The sequence below is a fragment of the Aythya marila genome (assembly GCF_965140915.1).
Source record: "Aythya marila genome assembly, chromosome: 16".
Taxonomy (NCBI): domain Eukaryota; kingdom Metazoa; phylum Chordata; class Aves; order Anseriformes; family Anatidae; genus Aythya; species Aythya marila.
The window spans coordinates 12,251,808-12,276,313 of NC_139057.1; the positions used below are offsets into that span (position 1 = coordinate 12,251,808).

Genomic DNA, 24,506 nt, shown 5'->3' on the forward strand with positions numbered 1-24,506 from the left:
TGCAAAAGAAAAATCACAGATTTTATACCAACACACCTTGGACAACTGCAGCAAGATAGAGAGATCAAATCCATCTTTTTTCCAGCAAAGAAGTTCTTCAGATTCTGAAACCCCAAGATATAATTGCATACTCTTCTCTAACATCCTTCTACAGTGTCCTACAGCACCAATACACAGAGCAGCATGCCAACAATGCAATCACACTTAAGGTGAGCATTTTTTTAAACTCTGAAATCCTTAAAACATGCTCTGGAAATTTGATTTCCTCCATAACAGTATAGGTAGATTGATACAACCAACAGTATGCTAATAAACCAGATGGACTTTCAAATATCCAACACAGAGCAAACATCCCGGTAGACTTGTCATGTAGATAAAATCCTTCACAGCAGTATTTTCAAGCCGTGAATGAGATATAAATTCTCAAATAGAGGTCTAAAGATGTCATATGTGAATAATCTATGAAGGACTGACTCAGCCCTCCTGACAATAACAGATTCAGAGGCAGAATTATCCTCCAAATCTCACTGGAGTTTTTTCAGAAAAGAGTCGAGGACTAAGAATTGGGAACACTTGCATTCTTCTTTCCTCTTCTGAATCTATTATAGATGAATGTCAGTCTTCAGCAATCAATCACAACACCATTCATGGGCTTTAGATTGATAATAAGAACACCTAAAAGTTATTTTTAAAGGGCAATATGGAGTCAAGCTCTGCAGTTTATATCATGGAAAATAAAGGCAAGGATGAAGTGCCTAGACCACAAGGGAGAATATTTATGGCTTGCTGATACTTCACTTTTTTTTGGCAATAGGACAGAACATATAAAAGAATATCTAAATTTACATTATTCCTATTAGTTCGTATGAAAGCATCTTGATTGTTATCTATAGATTGTTAACAATGTTGAGTTGATGATCATTAGTTTTATAAACAACCTCATTTAAGTTATTTATCCTGAGCACTGGGAAACATCAGAAATGTCTTAATGTTGAAAGTGACTTTGGATTCAGTGTACCTGCATTTCAAATGAGTGGAAGTACAATGAATCTTATTTGAAATACTCTACAATATTACTCTAAAAATGATCTTGCAAACCACACTCCATCTGTATGCTGTTCAGGCTACAGCAGAATGAAATTACACGAGACAAAGGCACAGAACTATCTTATGTATAGATACTAGCTCACAATCGCATCCCTGTGCATACTCTAACTCATCCTCCCTGGCATCTAAGAGGAAATATTAAAAATAATTACTGTGTACAGAGGTTTTCTCATTTACACGGTTTGGAAGGATTATATTAAAAACCTGGAGAGCTGCAGAGCAGAAACTGGCTGCCTGGACAACTATCGGGACAAGGAGATGAGGGGCCTGCCTCTTCCTGCACAGTGAAAGACCTGAAGATCCAAGGTTTTATGTGATAGTGTGAGGAAGATCTATTTCAGCCTATTTTAAGTAGTATTTCAGAAACATCCCAGGCAGGCTGGGTGGTCAGTGTGCAAACCAGGAAGGATCTAAGAAAGCACAGCCATGTCTACAAGGGGGACCAGGAGCACAGAGATCCTACTGGCACACTGCATCCCACGGCCTCCCCTCCACCTACTACTGCACAGCCTCGATGCTTAGCACCAGGACTGCCTACAGACATTTGTCTTGACTCTGATCCTGTATTTTCACTAAGGCCCTGGGTAACTCAATGGAGGATGGCATCAGACTAAGAGGGTCTGGAAGTCCTTCGGGTTTGCATCAGAATTTAAAAGCATTTTGAAAATCAGTTTGAAGATATTTAGTGGAAGTGAATACAAAATACTGTACTTGTGAAGGATAAATAAACATAAAACAGAGAACAACTAACCAAACAACAACAAAGGGGATATATTGGCTCTAAGCTTGAATATGAAAAACAAACATAGGGCCGGGGGAGGAACACCTCATTCTTGTGTGTTAAGAGTGTCACAAACAGTTCACAAAACATTCTTCTAATCTGCTGGGTGGTGTTGAAGCCCCCAAGGCAGTGCTACCTGCTTTTGGATATTATATTATAAGAGGATTTACACAAATTGGAGAGTGTGCAGAGCAAACTGAAAGAAAAGGGAAGAGGTACGAAAAATATGATATAAGGTTGCTTATAATAATATTGCTGAAGTTAGACTAAAACCAAACTATTTGTTTATACAGTGAAAGGTATTCACACATCATGAAGCTGTCAGATCTAATAAAATGTTTAAAATCTCCACAGGCCTCCTCCCCCTGCCACACACACTTCCATTCGTTTTTTTATACACATGTCTAAGTCAATGAAATGGGCTCATTTTGGGAAATAATCTTATCATTTAGACATGGCATGTAAATATTACACTCTGCAAATGTGCGTACAATAGGCTACAATACAATTAAAGAAACCAGACTGAAAAATTATAAAAGTCTTTACAGATTTTTGTTTGTCCTTTATAGTATACACATTTGCTAGAAAAGGCATTATTCAGTGATTGAGGTTAAAGTATGGCAAATTGACTTCGAGAAAAATCACATGACTTTTCAATAAAAAACAAAACAGCAACAGCAGGTGGTACAATGAGATACAGGAATGTTCCCCCATATAAAGAAATAAAACAAAACAGAGCGGTGTGATTTTACTGTTATTTTCCAGCAGAACAACATCCCTAAAGGACTCAGAAAATAGGCTCCTAAATTCGCTCATATGGAGTACCAGAGATTAAAAGGGAAACATTACAGCCCATCCCTCAGAAAATCTAGAAAGGTGGTGCTAAGTTAAAAAAAAAAAAAAAAAAAAAAAAAAAAAGACTTTTTGCGTTAAAGTATCACTGCAATTTGGAGGAAAGCTGTGACATAGGCTGGACAACTAATTGATATAGGATTATTAAATCAAATAGGTTTACTTGTGACTAATCTGCTCCTGAACATTTCATGGGACATCCTTTAAAAAGCACAAAGAACCTAGCAAAGCCAAGTCATTTTTGAGAGAAGGGACTGTGTTTTTAAAATATCATCCAGAGGAGAAATTTCAGAAATGTCTTGTGTAAACCTGAGGTAAATCCTGAAAAGCCTACAGGAAGGTAATGGCTGCTGAATACTTCTACAAAGCAGCCCAGATCTTCCTAGGTAAAGCAGGCAACTATTTTTATTCTAAGTGGTTATAATTCATACACTCAGCTGAAGAGAATGGCAGGATGAACCTCTGCATGGCATTTCTGCCAGACAGGTAAGGCAGTCAGCAGTGCTGGCTCGGAAGGGGGGTTTGTTCTGTGCTCATACTTTTCAGCATGTATATATTTACCAAGGCAAAAGATGGCAGTGAAGTACAGGCCTCTAAGTCATGTTTCCACAGTCAGGGAGCGATCTGCAATGAAGCGTCCCATTTCACCATTGGACATCTTAGTGGTAGGAATGGGATCTAACTCAGGATTAACCAGAAATGTTTTCTACAAGGTCATTCTGTTCCGCAAATTTCATCTGTACAGCTTCCTGCCCCCTAAATCCTGTGCTCTGCAAATGGAAACTGTGCTCACCTCCAACTGGCAAAGTCTCACTAAACCAGTGAGATTTTTCCAGTCTCAAGCACTCGCTCACTGCATCCAGCCTGGTGGCAACAGCTGGATTACAGCATTGACATATAAGGAGTCTGGCTGGATGTAAATAGAAAAAATGCATCTGCAAACATCAAATATATTTCAGTCATTCATCTTACAGAGCTACAAAAAAGGCCTTGTCCATGGCAGGAATGAGGGCAGGAGATGGAGGCCTGAAGCCTCTTCCCACCCTTGCAGGGCGATGCAAAATTCACACCACAGCACACAGCTCCGTGTACTGAAACTCCAGTATTGCAAAGGCATCTGAAGTGATGCTGAAAGGGTAATAACCCCGTGCCATGCCATCAGCAATCCTTCCTGGAGGTTACCAGCGGGAGGCAAGCAGATTGAGGCATTTATAAAAGGAGACCGTGAAAGGCTGAATCAACAGCAGAGCTGGCCTTTTAGTAAGCGCTTGCTTTCAGCGGCTACACTACCAGACGAGAATGAAAGGCGTGAGTGAAACCTGGGGAGGAAGGAGAGGGGAGAACTGTGAAAAGGGAAGACACAACACCTACCTGACAGGGGCTCCCCGGGACTGAGCAGGCTTCAGCATAACGGTGATGGTGGTGTCAGTCTCGTTCAAGGGGGAGTCGGTGTCGTATTCTGGCATCGATGGCGCTGCGGCAGAACAAAGAGCAACGCGTTAGTTATACGCCAGTTACTGCCTTTGGTAGTGATGGCAACGTAATATTAACATTTCTTGGAGACCGTTTCACATTTCTCAAATGAAACATCAAAATACTTTCTAAATGTTATGACCAGAATTGTCAAAACTGTTTAAAAATTTGTACACTCATTTTCTATTAAAATTAAACAGGAATCGGACACCTAAATCTTCAAGCTGGCTTTGAAAATCCTCTCCTGAATTTTTAAGACTTAGCGATCCTTTGAGATGGGATCATCTCTTCAAGTTTAAAGGTGAAGAAAGTAAAGCATGTGGAAGTTGGAAGACACCACCTAGGACCAATGGATCAGTGGCAGAGCTGAGAGCGGCACCCCAGGAGCCGGGCTTTTGTCCACTGTTCATGTCAATGGTTAGACTTCCCACAGCTTAGAGTTTTTAATACATAGGCTTGAGCTGTGTCTCCTTGATTAGCTGAGGGTACGTTATGAAGCAGGAAAGCATCAAAGGAGAGGAACATCGAATTACCCAGTTTGTTTTAGCACTCAAATCCACAATATTTAACCCCAGTGCTTCAGTGTTGTTGAACACTGAAAGCAAGAGGTGGCTGCACTGCTTCCAGTGGTACACTCGGACAGCAACCAGCCGTGGCATCCATCGCCTCACCGAGTGTTCCTCATGACAAAACAGAAAACCACTGAATGGTCACACTTAGCCAAAGTCTAGCTCCTCCTTCTGCTTTATCATCTTCTACTACGGTCATTTCTTGAAGGTAGGATAGGTTTCCTTAGGAAACACGTTTTACTTATTCTATTACTTCTTCCTTCCCCAATAGCAGATGTGATTTTTACTGTGGAAGAACTGAAGAGATCATGAGATCAGAGCAGCATCATGTTTATTCCAAAGATGCAGGTTTTGCTGAAATACACTTAAATATAAAGCAAATAGAAGAATTTACACAAAGAGAATAGTCCACTCAGTTCAGCTGTGGTTCTCAAGGGCAAGCTGCATTGCGGGGGTCCCATAGTTAATCCTCTCACAGAGATTTTCACTGTAATCCTGTTTACAATCAGGATTTCTATCTAAATGCCTGAAAACTGTCAAGAATGGTGTTTGCTATTATCAGCTCAGCAACTGACTTCCCTATCAATAAGCTAGCAATGAGTTCAGAATGAATGCCAATCCCTTAGCAAGGATTTCTCTGAAAAAAAAAAAAATTTCTGCATCAAGAAGAGTCATTTAAAAATGTTGCCTGCCACCAGCAGTCTTCTATACCAGGTACCACCATACGTACAGTGGTACTCATTCAGCACCTGCTCAGAGCAGAAGGGATTTTGCCACAACAATCGCAGTGCCACCAACAGGTTGCAGGGCCATTTTAGACACCAGAAACAGGCTGGGCTCTACCTTTGCAGGTTCCACAATCCTACTTTAAACAGAAGCAGCAGATATTCTTAGCCTAGCTGCAGCGCTGCACTGCTGCGACTAAATTGCTTCTGATGTTAGCTAGCTCGGATGGTTTCTTCTGGCTGTGCGTGAGACCTGTTTAGTTATCTTCTACCCAAAACACCACACCTGCTGAAGCGAATTTACAGTTTTACTGCCAGACACCATATAGTTGAGAAGTAAGTGGAAGAAACATAGGCCTCAGCAGGACTAACTAATGCTCTCAGGTGTAATTCAGCAATCACTCCATATTAGTCGTATAACACTGCAATACAACCTAGTATTCTTGTGTACCCAACACAGAAGAGTTGTGTAGCACCTCAATGAAATGCCACTTGGCAGTGACTTTTTGGAAAGAGCAAGCACTGCTCAACAATTTAATGCTGATTTTGTTAAGATTCCAGTCCTGCCCAAAGAGAAGTCCTCTGTAATTCTGGCATTTAGGTGTGATTAAGAAATAAACAAACGTCCCCCCATATAAACATATACACTCCTAGAATATAGATGGATTTTCATTTAAAAATGATCTATTTTCAGAAAGCCTTAAAAGACCATTCTCATAAGTGAAAATAAGTCAATGAAAAAATCATTTTTCTCCTTACTTCCTTTCCGACTGCTTCTTAAGTTTAATAGAAACTTCAAAATTCCACGTATAGGGCCCACCATGAGAAAATCTCATGTCAAAGACTACACTAGTGCCTGCATGGAGTCTGTGCCTACCTATTGTGAACCAGATGTTTAGAGGACAGAAAAAAAGAGACAATAAACTGAGCTCAGTGTGCATACAGTTAATAATCATGCAGGCTCCTAACAAGATTTGAGTACTCTCTGAATAATAAAATGCATATTTCAGCATTACAAGTGTCCTGAATATCCCAAACATTTGCTTTGGCTTCACTGAGAAAACAGATAAAAGTTAAAATTTAAAATTATAGTCTACATATGTTTGTCCAGTGTCCTCTCTACCATCCCCTTATCCATTTTTACTTTTGTTAGCAAGACCAAGTTTTCTTTTTTGTTTTTTTTCCTAGACACCCAGGAACTTTCTCGTTGCAGTGCATCATGATTTCAGTGCCTTTCACGTACCTGTTTACCCACCTCCAGCCTTCCCTCTGTTCTCACTCAGAAAAGAAAACAAACAAAACCCACATAAAAACACTCTACCTTCTTTATTTTAATCTCCTACCACTATTCATTCAATTACTTTATTACATCTCTTTTCGGTGCATTAAGATAAAAGTCACATTTTTGAAGGAGCTTCTCTAACTAAGCATATAATTCTAATAGTCTGTTGTAGCAGCAGTTCATCTGAAGAACTAATCAAGGTACTCACTTCCAATTCTCCTAACACATCCACAAATTAACCACTGCATTTGTAATCTGGACAAACACAAATACAAACACATACAGATCGCGGCCCCTTGAGAAATTTGCCTTATGAAACTTGCGGAGGAGACACTAAGCCAAAAGCCTTTTTATTGTTTTATGCATCAGCTGTGGGTCTAAAGCACAAAGCCCTACAAAATTTTTGTTTGTTTGTTTATTTTTGTGGTTTTCTCCAAAGCAGTACCTGAAATTTTAGTTGCAATCCGTGTTGTGATGGGTGGCCCAAAGCCCTTGACTGTGCTGGCTTTGATGGTGAATGAATACGTAGTCCCTGGGTATAATCCTACAAAGAGGTGATGTGTTTCATTCCTTAGCTTGAAGACTTTCCCTCTTTGGCTGGACAGGTCAGCACTGGGATCCAGAGACCCAACGGCCTTGTATGTAATCTGCAAATAAAGAACAAGGAAAGTAAGGTGATAAGGGGCCTTCTGTACCTGGCCTTTCTCTGCTTTCCCCTGCTTTGCTCCTTCTTGAAATTCAAGATTGAAAATAAAAGGGCAGATATTATTTCCGTATCCTCAGTGAACAATCCTGTGTTTGGATACTGGCAAGCAAACATGACAATTTTTCCAAGGCTTTACTTAGGAAGAAACTAATTTCTTCTCTCTGCTAAAACCTCAGCATGTGCTGATTTACAACAAAAGACACAAAGAATTGCTTTTTGTTCTGAAATTCAGAACTTGTGCAGCTGAAGCAGTGTGCACAGCACGACCTACACAATTTTCATGCGATTTTCCCACATGATCCCCCACCGCCCAGGAAAACTTCTGGTGCAAACTTAGATACACTTTCTATCAAGCAGTTTTTCTCCCCAAAAGCCACCTGAAAACTACGGGAACCTTTTACTGACAACAGTCTTTTGAAATCTTTTCCTATGCTAAAGAGATTATGCCAAAATGAAATGCTGAAATTAAATGATAGGTTTACATCAAATATATATATCATCAAGTGTTCAGAAAAAAAAGCCCTCATCTTCTCTGTCAGGAATTGTCTCACTAGCTCAATTTCTTCCCCGCTTTTAGCCTCACTTTGCAGGCTTACACACGGTACCATGCCCGGTGTTCACCTGAGAAAACAAGGCGGTGGGGTTACAGACCTGGAGAGCTCCTCAGGAATACACACACTAACACATCTTTAGAGGGATCCAAGCTGAACGCACACCTTTGAAATTCTGCTTGAGCTTCATTATGCTTACCCACGACAACCCTGTTGATATACAGACACTTGCAAGGAGAACTCATGACTTATTTACCAGCCAATTCCTTCCCCACCTTCCAAATTCAATCCAAAGGCAGCTCAATTTCAACTGAGCTGTCAATATAATATAACGCGCACCACTGCTCTCCTAACCTTTCCTGATATTATGGGATCCTCGCTTATTTGTAATGAAACACTATGAATAAATCAATGTATGTTAATATACAAAGTCTTCAATTTTTTATGAAGGACTCCATGTGAATCTAATTCCCAGCTTTGCTGAAAGAGTCTTTGAAAATTTTTAAGTCGCTTGTTTCATGACAGGAGGAAAATGTTGTGATTTGAGGAAAAATACATATACAATGTTTAAAAAGATGAGGCCTTAATAGTAACAGGATAACAAAAAAAAAAAAAAAAAAAAAAAAAAAAAAAAAAGGAATTATAATAAGCAACTTGTAGAGTTGATTTCATTGAAAATTTGCTAATTCTTCCAGGATTTACAACCTGTCTTTGAATTTTTATTACTTATCCAAAACCTGAAAAGAAACAGATCTTAGCACAATGTTCATTAAAGTAAGAAAACTATTTGCAGGGAGGAAAAATCTTTACTTTCACTCCTTGTCCTCAGGTTAGGTGAGGTCCCTGCAATGCGCCTCAACATAAGACAGTATTTGGACAATTCCTACTGCATGAAGGCACTTCAAGGCAACAGAATCTGTGAACTACCATCAGAATCTGAATGAGGGTCAAAGCTCATAAATTAAGAGACATGACCCAGTCAATGCCATTGCAAATTCCAGAAAGAAAAAATGTATTTATTAAGTTCTGTAGGAAAGAACCAATGCCATCTACATGCTCTTGTTGAGAATCAAGTGAGAGAGAAATCTAAATTGTGAAAACTTCCAGAGGAGAATGAGCAAATTAAAAATCTGGGAAAAAGAAAGGGAGCCTCCTACCACTACAACACCAAAAATCATGTTCACGTGATATGCTGTTAGTTGTCTATGCAAAATTAGTGCTATTTGGTTTTGAACACATTATACAGAAGGCTACAAATTTAAGTGGAAGACGAAATTGTCCTTGATTCATGTATAAATAACAGTACTCACCCCTACCTATGCCAGTTCAAAAATTACTACAAAATGAACCACTTTTCTTCATTAATACGTATACATGCACAAAAGCAAACAGATAGAAATGTTTTGGAGAGAACAGAAACAACAACCAGGAAAGTCACTGACGTAATAAATAAATAAATAAAATCATTTTTTGCTGCTCACTGTAGCATAGAAAATGAGCACAAGGGACTTTAAAAGAGCCTAAGTTCAACTCATGAAAAGCTGGGTAGGAGAAAACAATACTTGAGAGAGAACATGCCCAAGACTTCACATTAAAGTTTGGGTGAGTTTTCAGAAAGACTGCTCACTCAGATCAGACATATTTCCACAAACTTTTTTTTTTTTTTTAAACTGCAGTAAAGGCCCATTCAAGGCATATCCAAACTGTGAATCTGTTACTGTAGCAGACACTATTTAAGTGGATATGACCCCATTAAACCAGGTGACATGCTAACATTGAGAGAAAGCAAACCTTGTCCCCAAAACTTACCATTTTAATACAGAAACAGAGAGAGCAGGAAAGCCGTAGTACAAACCTGTGGGTGTTTATGTGGGTCCTGTTTCATTCAGCCCACAAGCAGAAATATTTAAGAGACTGTTACACACGACTGTGTCAGCAGATACAGCTAGGTACCTGCTCATTGCTCTTGGCAGAGTTAGTCTCAAACACTTCCCTGCTTTCGGGAAAAGCCCTGCACGACTGAAGAGGTGAGGACGGGATCTGCAGCTGCTGCCGGATGGGCCTGAGCTGTGGGCTGTGGTCCCACTGCTGCTGCTCACTTCTTTCATGGCCACATCAAGCTGACGTTCCCTGAACCTCCACCTTGCCATCTGAGAGCTGTTACACTCCTCTAACCAACGTTTTTGCAGCTGAGGGATTCTACGGCCTCCTGTAGCTGCTGAGTGCTGGTGGATGAGCACCAAAACCATAGGTGAAATGCGAAGAAGCCCAACAAAGAGAGCACTATTTGGAAAAGGAGGTCAATTCTCTTCCAGCTCAGATACAAGAGAATCATTTTTCCTTCCCAAGTAAGGTAGCTGCTCAGCCCAGCCCTTCCCAGCCCTCCCAGTACAGCTGGCAGCTCCAGCTCCCTCGGGGCCTGCCAGCACCAGCTCCTCGAGCCCTGGCTGGCCTGGCACCCATCCGTGCTGTTCAAGATCCAGGCTCTCCATCCAGCTCTGCAACATTTCTCATAGCCAGGGCAATCTCTAGGTACAGAAGTCTTGGTATTTCCTCACTAAAATATGTGAAATATGCTACAGTATTTGTCTGCATGCACGTGTCTGTCAGCAGATTGCTCCTTACAGACAGAAAAGATGCTGTAACACATCACATACATCAGTTTATATGAATATTTAAATCGGGGTGGGGTGGGGAGGAGGTTGTTTGCTTGGTTGTTTTGATTATTTTTGCATACTCAGCACCACTCCTTTTCTTAAGGCCTTGATGTACCTCAGCTGGCTGATCTAACTTAAGGCAAAGCATCTTCTCACCCCCATGCTTCCCTAAGGTTTTACCATTGGAAGGAAAAAGAACAAGCTGTACTTCCTTTCTGTGTCTGAACTTCTTGTCAGGTCTTGCACCACGACTATTTAGTAAGGATGACAAAACACAGCTGTGAATCAATCCATACACTCTGATCAGATTATGACCAGGTGTGACAAAGACATCAAAGGTCGCCACTCTTCTCCTTAACTGACTTGAACTAACAGCTCTGAAGCTAGAGAAATTTCAGGGAATCATATACAGAACATTTTTCAATATAGAACTATGGAAATTTCCAACTCCGAAGTCATTTAGAAAAGCACTGAAACATGTCTGGAGAAGAAATATGGCACTTCCTTAGAATAAGAAGGATGCTGAAAAAAGCACCTGCTCTTCTAGTTGGTATGCCAAGTATTTATCTTCATTTCTTGTTCCTAGTGTCAAACCATTTCATTACAAAATAAACAAGAGATTCTAATCTAAGAAAATGAGATGACTCAATCACTAGAAAGCAGCTGTTCTAAATTATTTTAAAATAATCTATTTTAAAGATAAGCCATGTCATATAATACTTCTGTATTCTGAAAAAAAAGGAGACAATAAAATTAATTTAAACATTTAAAAACCTAGACAGAAAACAAACAAGAAGAGGCTCAAAAATAAGAATTTCACTTTGATTGAAAATATTGAAAATATTTGTTTTGGTACTGATGCAGAATAAATGCAAATACAAAGATGAGGAAATTTCTCACAAGACTGAAACTCTATGTTTTTTTAACCAGCTCCCTGGTTATCTCCTGCACAGCAGACAGCTGTCATCATCTGTAAGTCCTCTCTCCCCTCTGCAAACTGGAAGGGTTGTCCTGAGTTTGCATACGTTACTTAGAATTTACATTTTGGCTCCAGGGCAACTTGATGGCCTCGTGGAAAAGTTTTAGTGGTCAAACTGCTACAGTTCTAATCCCAGCAAGCACCAGTCTTGGCTAAAGCAAAGTGAGACCAATAAGTATAGACAAATAAATCCTAAATCTTCCCTATTTGCAAGCAACTGAGCTAATAAAATGTTTCTTAAGTTGAAGCAACGGGAGCAGTACATTTTAAGTAATCAGGAAACCAGAAGTCAGATGGCACAGACACTCAGGAAGATGAATAACACAAGTTGCCACGAACGGGGAGGGATGAAACCCTGAGCCATGCATTCACCCAGTCCCAGGTCAGTCCAGCGTTCACCCAAACTGTGCAAAATTTGGCGACGCAAGTCTAAATCTTCATGAGTAAAACATAAAACAGGTCAACAGTACAAGTTCAAGCCTAGTGGAAATTACCAAAAAGGGGTTTGTATATTTAATTTCTAAGTGTTCAGTGACATACATATGCTGTGATAGACTGTGGAAAGTATAACAAGAACAGATCAGCATCGGAAATGGGATGATCAGTGAGTTCACTCCTTGTTATTTAAGCAGACATCCAACATACGCCAGTGCACTCAGTCCCCACTAACCAGAAGTACCCCCTCTTACTCCATCCTCCCCTCTGTTTTATATACATTTTAAAAATTCAGAATATTAACCACTTAAATCACTGTCCAAATGCTACATTAACAACCACAATGATGAAGTTATAATACTGAGCAGAAGCACAGCTCTCCCCTCCTTCACAGAGCCTAATTTAACACAATTTTCTAGGGAAATGTGAACACTTTACCAACTGTCATCATCTATAAGTGTAAAACTTCTATCACAATACAAGACTTCTAAAACTCGCATTGTGGATGGAAAGACCATAGCAGAGGTATTAACTAAAATAGGAAGCACAAGGCCATTTTCCACTGCAATTCTTTCTTCAGAAGAAAGCATGTAATAAAAGAGAGTAACAAAAAATATATATCCTTAACTTGCTTTATCTTCCCATGCATCTCAGATGTACAGGCAACTGCGTGTCCACACAAGCAAAAGGATGTTGTAATAGTGAATGTATTACTATATGGGTTCATCAGGCATATCGTATAAAAACACTAATAACAGTAAGCATAGCTGAAAATGGGGTGCTAAAAAAAATCCCTGTCGAAAAAAGGGTTTATATATTATTAAGAATGTGGTAATTAAACAGTGAAACAGACCATCAAGGGATGTGATCAATAACCCTTCAGGTTTAGACATTCCTTTGGAAGGATGTATTATGGCATAATCTTGAGGACCTCAGTTTAATACAATGAAGAACCGTGATAAAGTAATCATCACTTTGCTCTAACAGTCCTTCTTGCTCTCCTCTGCAGTGCTCTAAAATCCCTTGGGAATCCTGGGTGGCTGCTCAGATGCTCTTCAATACTCAAATAAATAAAGAAGAAAATATTCTGCTCAAATCACGGTTGATGTATCCATTTAGTCTTCCTGTACATTTGGTACATTCAAGTAAGCTTTCACGCTGATGAATAACTGAGTTGTCAGGATTTCATGTGTGCATAACCTTAAAACTGAGGGCAGCAGACTAATGTTTCCGGATTGAGAGCTTGCCAGTCAAGGCAAAAAAATGTGCTCAGATGTTTCTTTCCTCTGCAATTGATACCACTATCCACAGCACTTTGTCTTACATCTTTTGTCATATAGAATTAATCAACCGTGGTGAGCAAAAGTCGGTCTCTACAACCATCTTCACCATCAAACATCAGAACCTTGAGCTTCCCCTCTTGACTTCAGCAATTGCAGCCTGTTGGAATGCAAATGCTAAGTATGGCTGTTAAATCAAACACTACTTTGTAGATACATTATGCGACTTCATATCTATTTTCCATTTTAGTGACAGCCTGCATAGCAGTTTGGGGAAGGCATCTGAAACCTATAAATCCATTACATTATCCCCACTGTTCCCATTGACGTTTCATATCCCTGTCTCTATAAAACAGCCCATTCTGCCTCTCCATTCTCCCTTGTACAACACAAAATCCCTAACTTCAGGGGGTACTTTAGGGTACTTTAGAGCTGACAGCTAGCAGAGTAGCATTTTTTTTTCCCCATTTTTTTTTTCCTTTTTTTAAATTCCATTTAGTAATGTTCCAAGATTGAAACCATTCCTTGCTATGGACAAGAGGGGAGCCAGAGCTTGGGATGTCACCAAACTGCCATATGCATATCCCATCCAAGCTCTGGGTCTGCAGGGACACCCTGACTTGTGTCTTACACTTTTTTCCCGAATTACTGATGGGTTTTGAACTCCTGTCTTGTGGGGACGTTTTAATTCATTGGTTCTTATCCCATTTGCTGTCTGGCCAAACAGCCCATGAGCTGGGAGCTGCATCCCACACTGGGGCTCACCCCCCCTACCCTCCAGAAATTGGATGCTGCCAGCACCCCCCAGCCCTGGCAGTCCTGTTTTAGCTGATGGAAAAGGCCGAGAGCAAAACCACTGAAATAAGAAAGTAAAGCTGCTGGCATCCCAGAAAAGTAAAAATTGCAGATCAGCCACAGCTGACCTTTTCTAAAGGTGCCCCTCTTTTGAAAACTGTTTAGCTAGAGAAATGTTGCTACTTCCAGGTGCATAACCCTTCCTTGTGTTAGAATTGCATCTATTTAACCAGAAGACAACTATGCAGAGTTTGTGGTGTAGGTTTGACTTAGTGGTGTTTAAATCTCACCTGGTTGCACACAGAGCAACCCCCCCAGCACCTTTCCATGCCACTCGTATCAGTTTCAGAACAGCGCTGGCACAAAACTTCACAAGCAGATGAGAAGGAAGTTTGTCACGGGCAAAGTGAGATTTTCTGGGGCTAGAAATCTTTATGCAAGCCATAAGGGTGCAGAGATAAGGGAGTAGGATATCAACACACAAAGTTGGCTGTGCGTCACCGGCCTTGGTGTTGCAGATGGAGGGGAGGGGGAACAACTGAAAAGCTCCATGATTGAAAGCACCTTGGGAAACAATAGGCAATTTAGTTTTTAATCTTGCTTTACATATTCCACTCCATGCTCTAATAAAGCCTGCAAGCAAACTTCATTTTTCCCCTGTTTCCCAAAAATAAACACAAATAAACTGACGCAGTAAAGTCTGACAGAAATATCCTTGAACTCGAAGTTATCAAAACATTTCCTTCATTTCCCAAGCCACTGCCTGAGGGAAGCAGTGTTCCCCAAGCCAGGTGTTAAGAAGTCATGTGCGTTACAAGTTAGCTGTGCAAATGACTTTATTCTATTGCAGAAGGAAACCAGCTCGAGTTCATGGTGTCTCCTGGAAACATCCTCTTCAAGTTCAGCGTGGCCGGAGGGGGCACCAGGTGAAGTTGTTTTACTGAGCATCTCGCTTACTACCATTTCAGGGATCACTGACCTCAGAAAGACCAGAAATGTTTCAAGGTTCTTCCTCAGTTCATGCTACACCTGGATTACTCCCCCACAGATAACCCAAGTTCCTGAAGTATGCCTTCTTGAACCTGAGTGTGCAGTACTCATAAGATAGCTAGTACCAAAAACAGCTTCACATTTCAACACAAACAAGCAAGAAATAGCCAGTCCCAAACGCAGCTTCTCCTCCTGCCTTCTAGCTGTACCTGACACCAAGAGGGGTAGCAAGATGCTCCTAAAATTATACACTTCCCTTACACAGGTCAGCACCACTGAGCTGGATCTGGCTTCTCCCTACCCACTGCGTGCCAGACCAAGCTACGATGATTTAATTGCCCTGTCCTCTTCAGCGACATCTTATAGGATCAAAGCTTAAGCTGAATGAAATAATCACAGAATCATTAATATTGCCAAATTCAAACCTGCCAGTCTAACACTTTCACCCAGCCTGAAATTTAGTTAAGGCTGAAAATCAGCTCTTTGCTTCTCCGCAGTCTCTTTCTCAGGGGCATCCTGAGAAGCACCCCGCCATGGCACAACACCACAGCACGGCCAACAACCAAGCATTTGAAGAAGCTGATGCAATACAGGGAGCAAATTGCAAAACAATGTCACTATCCACTGTCAGCTTAACCCACCAGCAAAGAGCAGTTACAGGTGCATGGGACAGAACCCAAACTTTTGACATACTGATTTTTCCACAAATCTCTTACCTTCTGTAACTAATTGTATACTTAAATCTTGGCAATACTGCAGTTTCAGTAGACAATTAAAGATATTTTCTTTTGCTAACTAAAGGTAGAAAAACAATCATTACTTTGTGGAATTGTAAAGAGAATATTCTTCCTGATACAGATTCTGCTCTAGGTTCCCAGTGACACGAAAAGCCGCGCGCTCCCACTCCTGTTTACAGCCTCGCTGCCTGATAACCCTTGCCACTTACATTTCCAAGGCTGATATCAAGCAGAGTGCAAATCATAAACAAGCAGGGCTCTGGATGTGGGCTACACATTTGATTTAAAGTTCAAAGCTTAGAGTGTCAAAGGTGGGGGCCTCAGCCCTGTGCTTTTTGTTCAAAGCATGCAAACATTTTATCCAGCTCAACTCCAGCCTCACATTGTGGTGTGAGCATCTTTCATGGCCAAGCAAGAGAAAAGACATGAAGAACACAAGGAACCCTTTCTTTTCCACATGTAGTAGCACGGGTGCTTGTTTCCCTGAAAGGAACACGAGAGGGCCACGATCCCTACACTCGTGGGCCACCCAGCGATGCTGCAGGACATTCTTGTTTCACGGGTTAGGAACAAGAAGCAGTAAAACCTCAATTCATTTAATAGAACAAACTAAAGCAGGCACTTTTTCCATCAACTGACTCGAACAGGTTATCACAAAGAAGGCAGAGGGGAAAAAGGTGCCAGTTCAGATAGCTCAAATAACGTGCTCCTACAAAACACCAACCCCATAGGAGCTTTTGTTTTGTTTTGTAGGAGCTCCACAGCTCCTACAAAACACCAACCCCGCAGCAGTCAGAACACAACTCTGCAGGCAGAGCAGCGCAGACTGGTCAGACCATGGCTTCAACCCACACCAGGCCATAAGGAAAGTCTTGCAAATGTCTCGATATTCATAACAAACAAACATGTAAGAAGCCTGATTATACACCTAAATACATACCAGGAACATCTCATCAGCTGACAGTATTTTATACAGTACACAAACTGGAAGTGCCTAACCAAACGTTCCGAGCTCAGCAAACCACTCAGGCATACATTTGGCTTCCTGTACTGCTAAAGCAATGTAAGTACATGACTACATGCTCATAAGGAAAGGACAAGTGAATCAAACTCAAAGACGCCTTCTTAGGGTAAGAAACATCAGCCTATGAAAACTTGTACAAAAAAAAAAAAAAAAAAAAAAGTAAAAATTGACCCTAAAAAAAAGGAATCAGCACCAATGATCAGAACTCACTTGTAAGTCAGTTCTGACCAGGACCCCTGTAATTCCTTTTTCACACAAGCACCTGTAAATCAAACTTCATTTTTATATGTTGATTGTCTTATGCTTCTCTTTTTGCCTGGATCTTTCAATTTTCAGATTTAGAGCAGAACTGAAAACACCGGCATCTCAAACACAAAATACATGTGAATAAAAGGTGTAAGGGTTGTCATGCTCTGCTACTCCTCAAATAACCTGCTTGTCGGTACCTAGCCATACTCTTCATACACTATTAGCTTTCTAAGATGAGTTTCCATAGCATGCCAGAATGGCAGAATGCATTAAAAGGGATTGTAAGAATTTTTTTTTTTTTTGGCATTGTCTGTTAATAACAATGACTGTAATGCAATTACAGTTTTGCAGTTTATACAGCTCTCTCTTAAGTCATGCCATCCAGCTTCCCCAGCTTTGGATTTTCCTCATCAGAAAGATGAATAAGCTGTTGTACACAGTAAGTGAAGGCTAGAAATAGGCTGTGCAATTTCCAAGCCCATTTTTCTATTTTTTAAATTGTTACCTCCACACTTCCTGTCTAACATAATTCCCCAAAACATAGGTTGGCCAGTTACAAAGATTCCTTAAACTGCTACGAGTCAATCCGTTAAAATTCAGCCACATAAAGCTGAAGAGAAGACAGCCTGGCTCCTCCACAAATGCCTACCTGCCATAAATAAGAGGGACAGAACTTATCGCTGAAGCCAATGTAAAAATCCTTGTTTTAATATTCTAGCTAATAGCAAATAAATCCACCTGAACCGCTTCAGCCAGCAAAAAAGCCAAGTTGATTTTTGCAAAAAACGGTCAGCTTTGCCAGCTAGATAACACGGACTGAATACATTTTTACATGCTAAATATTTGCTTGGGATTTAGTGGTTAAGATGCTGTCTTGCATAATAGTATTTTTAGCAAGATGGGACATATTTTCCTGTGTAGCTTTGCGAAGGTAGGCAAGGTTGAAGTTCCCATGAATATTACCTAGCTGTCCACGTAGCTGCAATTTGAAGACCACAGCTGCTGGGCCAGTCCTGTTAGAACAGGGCCGTAATGTGTAAGGATCCAGGTGCATCACTCCGGTGGGCAGTCATGGAAACAGAGGAGGAATGAACAGGAGGTGGTTTTATCCATACTGCAGCCAGAGTTATACAGGGAACCCTGCTCACCCTCTCTATGCACTATCATGCCCTCTGAAATTGGGGTAGGACCCCAAACTGGGAACCCCTGCGAGCCACCTGCAGCTGGAAGAGCGCTAGGATAAAGCATTAGGAGACTTACAGCTGCATGAACACGCAGAAGTGCCACCACAGCGGAGACTCCAAGCCTTGCTGGGGCACAACGCACCCCCACCTTTGTAGGATCCTTTGCAATGCGTGGACACAAAGCACCCCTAAAAGCTTCAGTGCAGGATGAGGAGGCTGCATCGCGTCCAGGCTCTGTGGAGAGGGGGGCACAATGGCACTCCCACCACCACAAACCCTACTTCAGAGCAATGCAGAAGCCAAACCTGTGGGGCACACAGCCCACAGCCCCCAAAATCTTTTCTGACAATCTTGCTACAGCTCACTAAAATACGTGTTTCATATCAGCTAAGCCCTAAAGGATTTGTCCTATGTTTTCATTTGAAAAAGCCAGGCAGTTCCCCTAAAACCTTGAATTCCTAATCACCACCACAACACCCTCCCTCTTCCCACCCTTGCTGCAAAGTTCCCGCTCCCCTTCTCACTCAGGGGCATGAGGCTGTGATTTTGCTTTCCACACTAATCAAAATCTTTCATCAGAAAAAAAAACGAATCTTGTGCCTGATACATCAGGGCCTTTAAAGAGACTTCACAGCATTTATACCCAGAGGGCTTTCATTTGTGCACAGACTGTTTATGACTTTTACTGAATAAAGGCACTGTTGCTGGTTTTCTCTTGAATAAATCCTGGGCCTAATTTTCTAATGTCCTGGGGAGAGTCCAAAGTCAGAAGAGAGCTGGAAATCTTCCATCACCTTGGAAAAACAACATCTCTTGTTCCTCAAGACATAACTGCATTAGAGGAAATACCTCGGATATATTTTTTTGCAGATACATTAGGTGCTACATGAATAAAATCCCATTACTATCACAGAAGAGGCCTTCTCCAATCAGGTTTACCACAGTTAAGTTTTCCGGATTATTCACCTGAACTATATTTTCACAAACGCCACAGGCTATAAAACACATGGTGTATAAAGCAAGTTAAAAATTCCCACCAAAAAATGAATGTTTCAATTTTAAAGTGACTTTCCACACAAAGGTGTCTCTGAGCTATCCATTAGCTGAAAATGAGAAACGTCTCAGCGAACAACTAAATACTCTTTGCAGAGTGGAAAAACATTTTCCTAAGTATGGAAAATGTGTTTAAAGGGCTGAAGCTGACTGAAGCCAGGTCCCTCTCATCCCCAGCTCATCCAAGTGCTGGTTATCAGTGGGGTGATCTCGCACAACCTGTGCCCACGACAGTGGGAAGCACTGGGCAGACAGGGCTGTGCACAGGGTAGGGCCTGAAAATCAAGCATCCACCAACCTTGTACCTGCTTAGAGAGTATGAAAAAATTGTACCAGGACCCAGGTTTCCTTTGAGGGTTGAGCTGTAGCTGCTTTCTCCAGGCAAAAAAACTCTTCTGTGCCCTCTGACTCTTCTTTCCCACCAGACAGCCAACAGAAAATCCATTGCACAATGCCCAAATAATTCCTCTTCCCTATCCAAACGTCACCTTGGCTCTCCTGAATGCACTTGCTTCCCTCACCTGCTCCAAGCAACTGAACCAGGACCCCAGATGTATTTCGGTGCTGCCTCTGAGTGCCACTGGACATGGCAGACAGCTGCAGGGGGCAACTTGTGCAGAGCAAGCTGAAAGGCAGGTAGTTCTCACCTGCACTGAAATCCTGCTTTCTTCAGATCAAACTGCCTGGCCAGAAGAGAGGGATACATATCTGAAGGGCAAGTTTGAGAACAGCATCGCTGCAGGCCTCGTGGAGAGCACTCCCAACAGAGGCTGAGTCATTTTGTCTGCATACGGGCAAACTAAAGCCAACTTTATACCTTTGTCCCCAGGTTACGTTCTTTTTCTTTTTTTTTTTTTTTTAAAATTGAATTTGATAAAATACAGGCTTTCACTCAAGTACTGGCTAGAGCAGGAGTAACTAGATTGTGCACATTATGGTATATTTTATGTTATAAAGCTTTTGTTGGAGCTGTGTTAGTTTGTTTCCTGAATGCACATTGTAGCGACCACAAGAATAAAAAGTAAATTGTTAAAATCTCTAGATACCTCCCAATTCCAATTCTGGTCTTACAGTCCTGCAATCAACTTACAATCCACATGATAGCACTTATATTGCACTTTTAAAATATTTAAAATGTTTTGCAAAACTCTTGGTTTAACACACTTGCTGTACTTCATTACACTTGCCAGCTCCTGTGTTCAAAACAAGAGTAAGAAAGACAGATTTCTGTTTTCTTGTCTAATGGTCTGCTGGATTTTCCTTTTACATCATCTGCAGGAATATAGTCATCTTCCCTTATCATCAACCATAATTTACATTCACTGGATAATATACAAGAATGGCTCAATCTCCTTTTCTTTGTTTTTCATGACAGTAGTAGCAATATTCCAAGCACCCTCCATTCCAGCCCTCTTTCTTATAACTGCATTCCTCATAATGCTCCAGATTCTTTAAATTGTTTTAGGCTACATTAAAAGGCACCACAGTTAGAAGAGTCTCAAAAGATGAAGTTTATAATAGTCCAATTTATTCTTTCAACTCCCTCTTTAGAATAATCTAGCTCTGCTTCTTCTTTCCTTTTCACTAATGAGCTGGAAAATCAAGCACCAAGCTGTCAGGTGACTCTGACTAGCTTCAACTCTGCTTTATAAATAGGAAGCAAAATCTCTATAAAAGCTCTGCCCTGGCTCTTTGGTCCCCTCTGCTGAGAGCCCTCCACTGGTGCTCCATTAGCACTGACGGGAACTTGCACCAAATCTATCCTATTTTATGCACATCTCCTCATCATTCCTACCCCCAAAACTCATGAAGTGTTTTGAGGGGCCAAAAGTAGAAGAAAAGAGTTTGGCTTCTCAGCGATGCTGCCACAAAGAGCCAGGAAGGCCACGTCACCAGCACTGCTGCTGTGTCACTGCCCAGGCACAGTGTGGGAGAGGGTGGCAGAGAGGAAGCCAAGATCTGCAACTTGCCATGGTAAGGACACAAACAAGGTCAACGGGCGCAGATGTAGAATTAAGCCTTGCATTAAGCTTTGCACAGGCAAGTACAAAAAGGACACTACTAAATCATGGGACTCATTCAACAGCCCTAACGCCAGCGTACACCTTAACCCTAACAAGTTTGCTGGGAGTGGTTCCTGCTTTCCCTGGATGCTTGACACTCTGCAGGCTATTTTAAAGGTAACAAAGAAAAAGCAGATCAGAATAGTTTAACCTGCTGCATAGTGGTCTGCGTCTCCATTAAATAAATAGATAAATAATCAGGGAAGGGCATTAATTAGGCCAGGGGCTTCCACAAATCAAAACTAGGTAGAGTACATACACATTACTGTAGGACTCACAAAAAAAGGTTTCAAAAATCTAAATGACAACTGTACAAAAGCTGTCTTTCCAAGCTTGAGCTGCAGTAATTTCAATATGAACAAGTAGTAAATTCTTGATTAACTGCAGGCCTGAAGTTTCTGATAGTCTCAAGTGATTCATGGTTTCAGTCCAAAAGCCTGTAGTGGGTTCAGCCCCAAAACAGCATAAGAATACTTGCTTCTTACTGGACACAACAAAGCTGAATACAGAGTTTTGTACTAAGTTCTTTTAGCCTGATTTCAAGATTTTCCAGACCCATTGTGTGCTCTCCAAATCTACTGTATCAGCTGGTAGGTGGCAATAGGTCTTGAAAAAGAAACATAGGGACACCGCATTTAGCCATAGTAAAATGTAACAAGAACTTAAGGTGGGTGCTGCCTGAATTTACCCTGAAAAGTATCAGCACAGGCATTTTATAGAAGCAAAAGGCTCCTGCATTGACATCTTAAATCATACTTTGTAGCAAGCTCAAACAGATTTAGCAGCTGCTCCTGAACTTCATGCAATATTACTGCCTTTTTACCAACAAGTATTCAGACTCTGAATAGTAATAATGAGAATGCAAACTTGACTGTGGCTCAGCTTAGACTCCTAAGCATAAGACATGAGTAGGTTAGCATCAAAATGTGTCAAACTGGAGTGCAGACACCTGGTCCTGAAAAGTCATGCAAAAAACTTAGTTTATACTGCTTCTCCTTGTTCCTTGTTAAAATAATTTGGAGGTTTGAAAGTGAAAAAGATTTATGAATTCACTGGGGAACTGGAGAGAGTCATCACACAGTAATGGATAGGCAGATTTTTTTATTGATTCAAATTAAGGGTAATTTATTGGAAAAAAAAGCCATGATTTGCATGAAAGATGTTGCCTAAAGACACAGCAGTCTAAATGTGTTTTGATATATTTCACGCATATACATACACACGTAAACTGTTTGGTGCAACTCACTCTGCTAAGTGAATTAGCTGGCAGTGCCAGCAAGATAAAACCCATCAGTCGTAAGACTTTGCTCTGAGATAACTCAATCCTCATGCACTTCAAGCGAAGCCTCTCCTCTTACTTTTAATTTATTAGGAGCAACCTGGTCATTCTTACCCAGCCTGGCCCTCCCAAGCAATGAAATTTGCCTTCAGTTGACTCCAAGGATCCCTCCCCTCAGCTGCCTTTGTCCTTATGGGCAATCTGAGGAGCCTTTGTTGTGCAGCTCTTTACCACAGGAAATGGAAAGCAAATCTGAACTATTCGCACGGAGTTTGGGTTAGTACAGAGGACATCCGAGTCTACATCTCATTCCCGACAGGATTAATTAGAGTTTCCCATACCAAACCCACTTGCCAAGAAAAGCCTCTCTCCACACGGAAGCTCAAGTCTTCCGGTTTTGCGGGTTGCTCAAACTTAGACTTGAATCTTCTGAGATAAACTCAAATTGTGACACTGGAGAGTCACAGTTTTAGAAAATCTCTGGGATACTCATGTGCATCTCAACACACCAACATTTCCTAGCCTAAATACTCTGTCTCCTTTCCAGGACCAGGAGCTCTACCATCAGAGTTACGGGGACACAGCCTCAGGCTACAAACACCAGGATTCACTGGGGTGCCAGCAGGACCAGGCAGGCACAGCACTGGTGATCCAGAAGAATATTTCTTTCCTCATTGTCCTCATGAGAGGCAAGGAGCAGGTTCCCACGTGCTCCCAGCACCAGCAGCTCTGGCAGCAAGCTGCTGAGGCGCAAATGAGGCCTAAGCTGCAGGAATGCTGAGGCAGACCCTGGCCTGCGAGTCACCAAGCCCATTTCTTCTGCAGCTCTTCACTGTGAAGCAATCATGTTTTCAAGAAAATATTCTCAATAAAATGTCAATAAACAAGTGTAAAATACCAAAAGAAACACTGCATTCACCTGCCTTCACCGCACGTTACCGTGCTATTGTTACCGCTGTCAAACCACAAACAAGTTTATCAGAAATTTAGGCTCTGTGAACAGGCCATTTGAGCAGCGCACTGGGCAAGCATGCAAGTTATTGATCTCAGTAAGCTAAATTTTCACAAGGGACTTAAGCCAGTTTTCATTTGCGTGTACATGCTCTGAGAGTTCAAGGATTTGATGGAAGCAATTACTCGCTGAGGCAGAGCAGCTCGTTTGAACAGACTCCTAGGTCTGCAGTTTGCCATTTGCATACACCCAGTTTAACAGCAGAGAAGAATGTAAACAGAAATGTTAGGCAGCTTTATGAAAATCTGACTTCTGGGGGAACTGCTCTGTGGAAAACAATAGTAAGACGCAGGATCCAATGTAAATCTTACAGTGAAGGAAAAAAAAACACACCTTGTGACTAGGAAAACTGCGTGAAATGCTGAGGAGCTTCTTACAAAGGCAAATTACCACACTGCAAAGATGGCAAAGGGAAAATTTACATTCCTTGTTCGTAAAAAGGAGTAATTAATACAGTTAGAGAAAATGTAAAATTTAATGAATAACTGAAGTGTTCAAACAAATTGCCAGTTTAATACAGCTGAATGACAGAGCCAAAGTGTTGGGAATAAAATCCCAAGGTTCTGTTAGCAGATAGAAAATTTATGGATCAAGTGAGAAGAAAAACTGATTTATCATCAAAGGAAATAATTACTCTTCAAATAAATAAGAATTAGAATGAACACTTATATTGTCTCTTCTCCCCCTCTGAAGGTCTCCAAATCTCATATTTATTTTCTTTTA

General features: G+C 41.1%; 1 protein-coding gene across 1 annotated transcript in view; it reads right to left on the reverse strand.

Annotated features, from left to right (window-relative positions):
- The window catches only part of PTPRT (protein tyrosine phosphatase receptor type T), a gene marked incomplete at its 5' end in the record, with an annotated part of 444,059 nt that overhangs the window by 106,224 nt on the left and 313,329 nt on the right, over positions 1 to 24,506 (reverse strand). Inside the window, 2 exons of the mRNA XM_082773668.1 lie at positions 4,112 to 4,214; positions 7,235 to 7,436. Coding sequence (XP_082629794.1) covers positions 4,112 to 4,214; positions 7,235 to 7,436 — 305 coding nt within the window. The remainder of the gene's footprint in view (positions 1 to 4,111; positions 4,215 to 7,234; positions 7,437 to 24,506) is intronic.